This window comes from Sorghum bicolor, chromosome 1 (genome assembly GCF_000003195.3).
Source record: "Sorghum bicolor cultivar BTx623 chromosome 1, Sorghum_bicolor_NCBIv3, whole genome shotgun sequence".
Taxonomy (NCBI): domain Eukaryota; kingdom Viridiplantae; phylum Streptophyta; class Magnoliopsida; order Poales; family Poaceae; genus Sorghum; species Sorghum bicolor.
In genome coordinates, this window is record NC_012870.2 from 64925788 (window position 1) to 64933467 (window position 7680).

At 44.6% G+C, this 7680-nt stretch overlaps 1 protein-coding gene across 1 annotated transcript; it reads right to left on the reverse strand.

Annotated features, from left to right (window-relative positions):
* On the reverse strand, positions 4625-7326 carry LOC110430717 (cytochrome P450 709B2-like). Its single transcript, XM_021448573.1, has 5 exons — positions 6864-7326; positions 6201-6424; positions 5848-6098; positions 5382-5760; positions 4625-5278 (listed from the first exon to the last, which is right to left on the reverse strand). The coding sequence occupies exons 1-5, from the start codon at positions 7144-7146 to the stop codon at positions 4847-4849; spliced, it is 1569 nt and encodes a 522-aa protein (XP_021304248.1). The 5' UTR covers positions 7147-7326; the 3' UTR covers positions 4625-4846.

The window sequence follows — 7680 nt, forward strand, 5'->3', positions numbered from 1 at the left end:
ACAGCACATGTCAGTAGCCGTTGGGCAGGACCCTTTAGCACCGGTTTGTCACACGAACCGGTGCTAAAGGGGTCTTTAACCCCGGGCCGCAAAAAGGCCGAGGTTTTTGGCCATTTTGGGCATCGACCAATGCCTCATTCTGTAGTAGTGCTATTTACCTATCATCATTATATGGTGATATGTGTCCTTGAACGATTCTCTGGTGTTTATATACACACGTGCCATCCCTCAACATATCATCAAAAGCTGAAAGTGACAATTTTGTTTTCAGTGAGTGAGTAGAACTACTATCCTTCATAGAGAAATCTAAAAAAACTGGACCTGCGAGGGGCAAGCCGCCCCCCGAGCTTTGAACTAAGAAGAAGGACCTTCATACACAGGCCTAGAAAACCCTCGAACCCTGACCTCGCCCATACATTAAGAGACGTTACCCGTGAGATTACCTGCCTGGGCCACACACGGTCCTCAAGCCGACATGGGCCGATCTCATTACCAGTGCTTTGGACACGGGCCAGCAAGAGGATTTTTTTACTCAAGTTTCCCAAAATCCGCCCCACCAGGGATTCGAACCTGGGACCTAGGGTGCCGCCGGACGTGCCTAACCACTAGGCTAGGCACCCTTTGGCTTCATAGAGAAATCTTACGGTTATGAATTAGAGACTCCAATATTTAATTCTCACCCGATGCACCAGGAACAAAAGTAAACTCTCATAACAAACAAAACATCATTTCTTTAATTTAATAGACATAGCCATTGGATCTATTCTATTTTATAAAAAATTACCCACATCTATTATAAAAAATACATAAAATTAAACCCCTAATTTTGCATCAAATTATCTACTTCTTCCATTATGAAAGATAATTCCAAATGACCTTGTAACTTTGTCTCTAAATTATTCACATTTGCTATTATGAAACATAATTCAAATAAACTCCTAAATTTCTCTCTATTATGAAAGAAGGGCATCCACTTGTTGAAAGGGTGCTTCAGCACGAGGACGACATCATCGCATAGGGAGTGACGACAATGTGCCTAGCAGTGAGATTGTGCAAGGCACCACTTGTGGCACATGAGTTTGAGGAGGAGGTTGACATTGCAGGGTCGCAAGATTGTGCACGCGAGTGTGAAGAAGATGGTGTGTGTGAGCCATGCGAGCGGGCATGGAGGTGTGCTTCTGCATGAGTTGGAGGGAAACACATGCGGGGGCGAGCGCGGTATCACGTGCAGGTCCAGTGCACGACATGGAGCAGGGTGTGTGGGATCATGCCGAGGGGGGGGGGCAGAAGCCGCGAGCATGAGGAAGAGAAGGGTCATGCATGCGAAGTCGACGACATCAAAGGAGAGAAGATCGCGGCGTAGGTGTCGCGAGATCGGGTGGTCACACGGCAGCGGTTGCCGGACGGGAGAAGCTAGGGCAAGGAAAAGTCAGAAGGGGACCTAGACTTTTGATACCATGTAGAGAATAATTAGGGAACTTGACTACATATTTAAAAGTAAACGGGTGTGCACACCCGTTTACTTTTTGATATATTGTCAAGATATAGTACAAGTAAAGTGCATCCTTAGTACTATTACAACAAAAGTCGGTTGGAGGTGTTAAACGGTAGCATTTTCGTTTTATTTAGCAATTACTATTCAATCATGGACTAATTAGGCTCAAAAGATTCGTCTCGCAAATTATTCTCTAGTTGTGTTTTTAGTTTCGTAAATAGTCTATATTTAGTATTCCATACATGCGTCGAAACATTCGATGTGACGGTAGTTAAAGTTTAACACGACGAACCAAACGGGGCCTAAGATAACTTATTTGAAGGAAAAAACTCGATTAAGTGCCCCATACATCACTAAACAGTCTTCAGGCTTCTTCCCTTCAATCTTCATACTGCCACTTCATGCTTTGCTTGATTGATTGAAATGTTGGCTGATCCACTGAAGAAGGGCAACATTAAGTAGACAATGGTACACACACATTAGGCCTAAGCTCGCCTTAGCCCTTTGGAGTAATTGGAACAAGGCTTTCTGTGTAAGAAATTAGGTCAAAGCACCACACATTTTCCCACGCATGGCTCAAGATGTTGTCTTCATTGGGACCAAGGTACCTTGTGTCATCCAAATCAAAATTTTCATCTTCTTCTAACCTGCCAGCTTCCAAATTATAACGGAAGAGAGATAATATCCTGCTCGCAGTAGAACCCCACCACTGCCAAAGGACATTTGATGGGAAAGCTCTTGGACATTGATCACGTAAACGCACTCCATTCCGAATACACGACATCGCTTGTCATGGAGATGACAACTCGCCGCACAAGCTTGGAAAAGAATGAAGCGCATAGTTCTCCAGCAAGCTCATTAACAACAATATCTTCATCTTCAACTGCAGGGAATATATATGTAGGGCAGCAAAGGAGTGACACCAAAAGTTTCGTCCACAAGGCTGATATGGAGGAGTCCCTGCAGCTGCAGGGAGCGTTGCTGATATTTCTTCTTATCAATGAAATAAAATATATACCCATTGCAAAGTGTGTCGGTTTGTGAATTCACCATAGGGTAGGGTGGATCCACTGAGGTTTCTCCCCAAAAGCCGTTTCACTATTGTTTTCTTTAGGGACGAAATGTCCCCACCTGATATATTAACCACAATAGAACCCACTCCATAGTCTTTTTACACTACCATTATCTGCTCAGGCACACTCTCAGTTGCTGCTACTACATGAAGAGCTGGATGAAATCACACTGAATTAAGAACCAGATGTTTGGGCATATATTTGGAATGCTGAAACTTATTCAGTAAGGCATACAAGCAACTGAGTGGCTTTAGCCACCCTCACCCGGCTTTCAAGTGGATATGGAAAAGCTCGTGTCAGAACAAACACAAATTGTTCTTCTGGCTAGTCTTAAAGGATAGAATCAGCACCAGGGAACTCCTGAGAAGGAAAAATATGAATATAGAAGATTACAACTGCGTGCTCTGCAGCAACTCAACTGATGAGACCCTGATGCACCTTCTTTTGCAATGCCCCTTTGCACCTTCTTCTGCTAGGCATGGATAAACGTCCAAACAATCCATGATCTAGAAGCTTTTCAAGTTCTACAGAGTTTCAGGAACCAGCTCTCAATACCTTTTTTCATGGAGATCATAATTCTAATGTGCTGGGTGATTTGGAAAGCTAGAAATGACCTAATCTTCAGGCAGATCAATCCCCTTCTTCTGAATTCCAAAGAAGACTTCAGAAGAGAAATAAGATTACTCAAGTACAGGACGAAGCACATTATCTCAGATAGTTTAGATCAATGGATTGCAAATCTCTCATAGCCTGGTTTCTCCTACTCCTGTGGAGTCTTTTCTCTTTCTCTTTCTTTGTTTCCTAAGCTCGCCTTGACCTACTATTTAGCTGTTTTCAGCTCTTTGTACTTACACGTTTAATTTGGTTAAATATATTTCAGTAGGGGCTTTGCCCCTCATGTTTCTTCAAAAAAAATATACCATAACACTAGTGGTGAAAGACAATAGCCTTAACACTAGGTGCCTAAAGAGTGTCTGTTTGGTTGCAGGGACAACTGCTAGTCTTGAACACTATATAAAATATAAATAACTTATACTATACTACCCACACCTTCAAAATTTTCACTAAATTTACTTAGCTAATGTACCATCTTCACATTTCACATTGTAATGGTACAGGCCGTCCACATTGGTCTCTGCTGTTCAGTTCAGAGTTTCAGACCCACGAAGCTTAAGGATAGTTCTCATTCTCCAAGGCGGTATACTTCCTTCTGGGTGACTAAATCCCCTGATGTTGCACTTGCCGTCATTATTCTTCAATCCTATCTTCTAGAAGGATCTATCTGATAGGCACAGATGTTGAGTTTGCTATGTGTATGTTACAGAATATGTGTACATGCATTATTGTGAAAAGGCCTTGTCATGGTCGGGCGCGCGTATTCCAGGCGTGGCCGGGCCCGTGACGTGCGCCGCAACGACGAGCGCGCAGCACGCGCAGTGGGCGAGCGTGAAGACGCCCGGGGCGTGGTCACCGTGAGTGGCTGAGAAAAAAAGTAGAGATAGCTTTCTGTTTTAGTTCCTAAATTAAAGAAGCCTGTTGCTCCGGTTGGTTTGAGGCCAAGGGCCATATATTCTGTACGGACGCTCAGTTGAGAATTAAGAAAGATATTACCATCTAATCTCCTAGCTCCTCTCAACTAAGTCTACGGCGGGGGCAACCTCGCCGGAGAAGACAACAGATCAAGACTACGAGTTACGTAGCCGAGTGCCGGCTATCCGAGGGTTCAAGCCCTGGACAGGCCTATTGTCTACCACTACTGTATATCTATCATCGATCTCTATATGATGATGTCCGTGTGTCATCCCTGGTATTTACGTGGTATACACATGTACCCATCCATGAACATATCATCAAAAACTGAAAGTGACAATTTTGTTTTCAGTGACTGAGTAGAAGTACTACTTTCTTCACAGAGATAAAAACAAGTGACATTTGGGCCTACTGTATGTAACATACAACGGACGTCCTGTGCTTCTCCGCCACCATCCTAATCCGATGGGGCAAATCTAGGTAGTAAAAAGCTTTGTAATTCAGCAACAAGCTGTCCAGACAGGAGTTTGTAAACTCAGGCAATTCAACTCTGAGTACAAAGTTTCATGTAGCATTGTATATTATATACATAATATGGGCATAAAATCCCAGAAAGTTACCCCTTTTCAACAAGTTTTAGTTCTTTAGGCATACTGTTTGGCGGATGAAACTAAGTCCTGGATACTGACATCTTATGCATATTTAAAAACATAAAAAAAACAGCCAACACATATACAACCATTTAACATCATACATCCAGTGGCCTCAAAACTATGGGAAGACCGAACTTAGGCTGAAGCGTTATATGATCCGCAGGTGCATGCACATAACTTGAGGAAAGTGTGAAGGAGAATTTCTTCAGGATCATGGCCATAACTGACTTTGCTTCTAACATTGCGAAGTTCTGACCGATGCATGACCTTGGTCCTATTGAGAATGATAAAAGAGCTTGTGGGGTCTTTGCTGCATTTGTGATGCCATTCTCAAACCTCAATGGATCAAAATCATTGGCATTGTCACCCCAAACCTCTTTGTCTCGGTGGAGAAATGGAATAGGTATGACAATTCCATTGCCTTTAGGTATGCTGAGGCTTCCCAATCTTATATCGGAGATAGGCTTTCTTAGCATGAGCAAAACAGGACCGTAGAGTCTCAGTGTCTCAAGGAGCACCATCGTCATCTGCAATGTCAATCTTCAGTGTTAGCAACAGCTCAAGATTATTATGAATATTGCAATAGTCACAAGTAGACACTGGAATCCACGCAAGATCTGTTCTCGATACCTCTTTCAGTTTGTTAAGCATGTCTGCAGTAGGATTTTCCTTTCCACATTCTCTCAGGACCTCCTCTCTTAGCCGTTCCTGCCATTCTGGATAAACACTAAGCAAGAACATTGTCCAGGTAAGCAAATGGGATGTGGTCTCATGGCCGGCAAAGAAGAACGTCTTGCACTCGTCTATGATCTCATCCATGGTCAGGGTCAACTCATCTCGTTTGTCTCCTTGTTCTGTTGTGAGGCAAGCCTCAAGCATGAGACCGAGCAGATCGTCTCCGTATCCACCTCCATTGGATGCCAACCGGGGCTGTATGATTGCCATGAGCATCGTCTTAATCTTCTTCTCTAGCATCCACTTCAGTCTGTTGTTTTTAGTAGGAAGATACCTGGAAGTAAAGAATTCATTAACCAAGCATTATTAGGATGCATAGAAAAAGCAAGATTACTTCTGACCAAGAAATATATTGACTTGCTTGAATCCTGGCAGTTGCACATTGAGGAGAGTTGCCATGGCTAGTGCCAGGAGCTGCTTCTGCGTATGGAAGACCTCTTTGCCCTCCTTATAACTGCTTCCAAAACCAGTATGGGATATGACGTCTGCCGTCAAGTCCTGAAATTGTTTGCTGAATTCCACTTCCACTTCTCTGCTTTCGTTCCTGGACGCAAGCTGTTCCCACTCCTTGATCAATGACTCAGCACAGCTGACCATCGTCGCCGTCATCATCTACATCGTAGAACCATATATAAATGCATTTTGAGAATGTGTCACCGGTGGGAAATGGGAAATTGCCGGTGAGCTGAAAATCGAGCAGGTTATCATTATCACCTTGAGTTTGTCCATAGCAAAAGCTGGGTTGACCACCCTTCGATGGCGCACCCAGTCAGTGCCTTCCACCAAAACCAAGCCTTTGCCGAGCATTGCCAGGATAGTCGGGTGCGCATCGTTCTTGAAGAAATGGCCCGACTTGTTAAAAAGAACCTGCCTTACCGACTCGTAATCGAGGAGGCAGATCCGGGGCTGTGGACCGAACCAGTACAGAAATGGCCCTCCTGCACGAGGTTCAAATGCAAAATCTTCAGTTCTATTCCATATGGACACGGTTGATTGACTGTGTGACAAGGTAGACTAAGATATGTTCACCCCCTATGCTATACATACTAGAGAATTAACACTTGTAGCAAGCCATGCAAACTGTATATTATCACTGTCTCTAGATTTTTAATGAAGAGATCTTCTGTAATTCTGTCTCTCTGGTATAGGATTATTTTTCGTTTCAGTGTGTTGCACTGCCTGGAGCCAAGTGCAGTTTTCCCGGAGCAATACTAGTAGTACAGAAAAGTTGTGCTAGCATGAAATTAGTGAAAAATATGTCAAGCAGAGCAGGAAGAGCCGAACAGAGCACACACATATAAGTAAGTACATAACATTAAACATCTGGAGACAGTGGTTGTATCCTATCATCCCTATGATTGAAAAAACAGACATTACCGTACTGTTGCTTCCAGGTGAGGAAGTGGGGCATCACCCTGGGGAGGTAGTTGTGGTCGCGGACGTCCAGCCGAAGCGCGTCGGCCGCCGCCTTCATCCTCCTCATCTCGTGGTTGTTGCCCCTGAGGAAGCTGCAGGGCGGTCCGCGGACCCCCTGCGCCCTGAACATGCCGGCCACGGCGCGGGGCCGCCACAGGAGGCGCACCACGGCGTAGTCCCAGAGCCAGGCCGCCGCCAGCGCCAGGAGCGCCGTCGCCGAGGCCACGAGCAGCACGGACGCCATGGCCGCACACGGTTTGAGGCCTTGATTGGCGTCCGCTCTGTTTCCGCTCACGGTGGCAGTGCCGTGCCTTGGCCGTCTCTAGGCTGTGATATGACTATATGAGAGATTTGGTTTGACCCATTGCAGCTCCTCAGCGAAGCCAAGGGGAAAAAAAAGAACAATAGAACTGCTCCAAATAGCGACGGAGAACTGTTTCGGACTGAACTGGCTATGCCGAAAACGTACTTCTTTTGCTTGCAGAAATCACCATCATCCTTATCTCTGGGTTTATTTTTGCAAGTGGATCGGACATGGATGCCCGGCAACTCGAATATGACATATTGAGCTAGCCAAATTTGACATCGGATACGTCACTCTGAGAGCTACATTATATTAGTTAAAAATTGGATGGAGATGGAGCCTGCCACAACCGCAAATCATCGATTCTGTTGGCTGCCGTGAGGTCACCGGTGACAATATTATTCGTTGATTTATGTTTGAGAAAAATACTGGTAGAAAAAATACAGCTTATAAAATAAGCGAACATGCTCGACA

Coding starts and splice junctions, on each gene's coding strand:
- LOC110430717 (XM_021448573.1), bottom strand. CDS start 7,146: ATGGCGTCCGTGCTGCTCGTGGCCTCGGCGACGGCGCTCCTGGCGCTG. Junction 5,761..5,847: donor GTGCAACTGCCAGGATTCAA/GCAAGTCAATAT, acceptor CTTTACTTCCAG/GTATCTTCCTACTAAAAACA. Junction 5,279..5,381: donor TGCTTAACAAACTGAAAGAG/GTATCGAGAACA, acceptor TTGACATTGCAG/ATGACGATGGTGCTCCTTGA.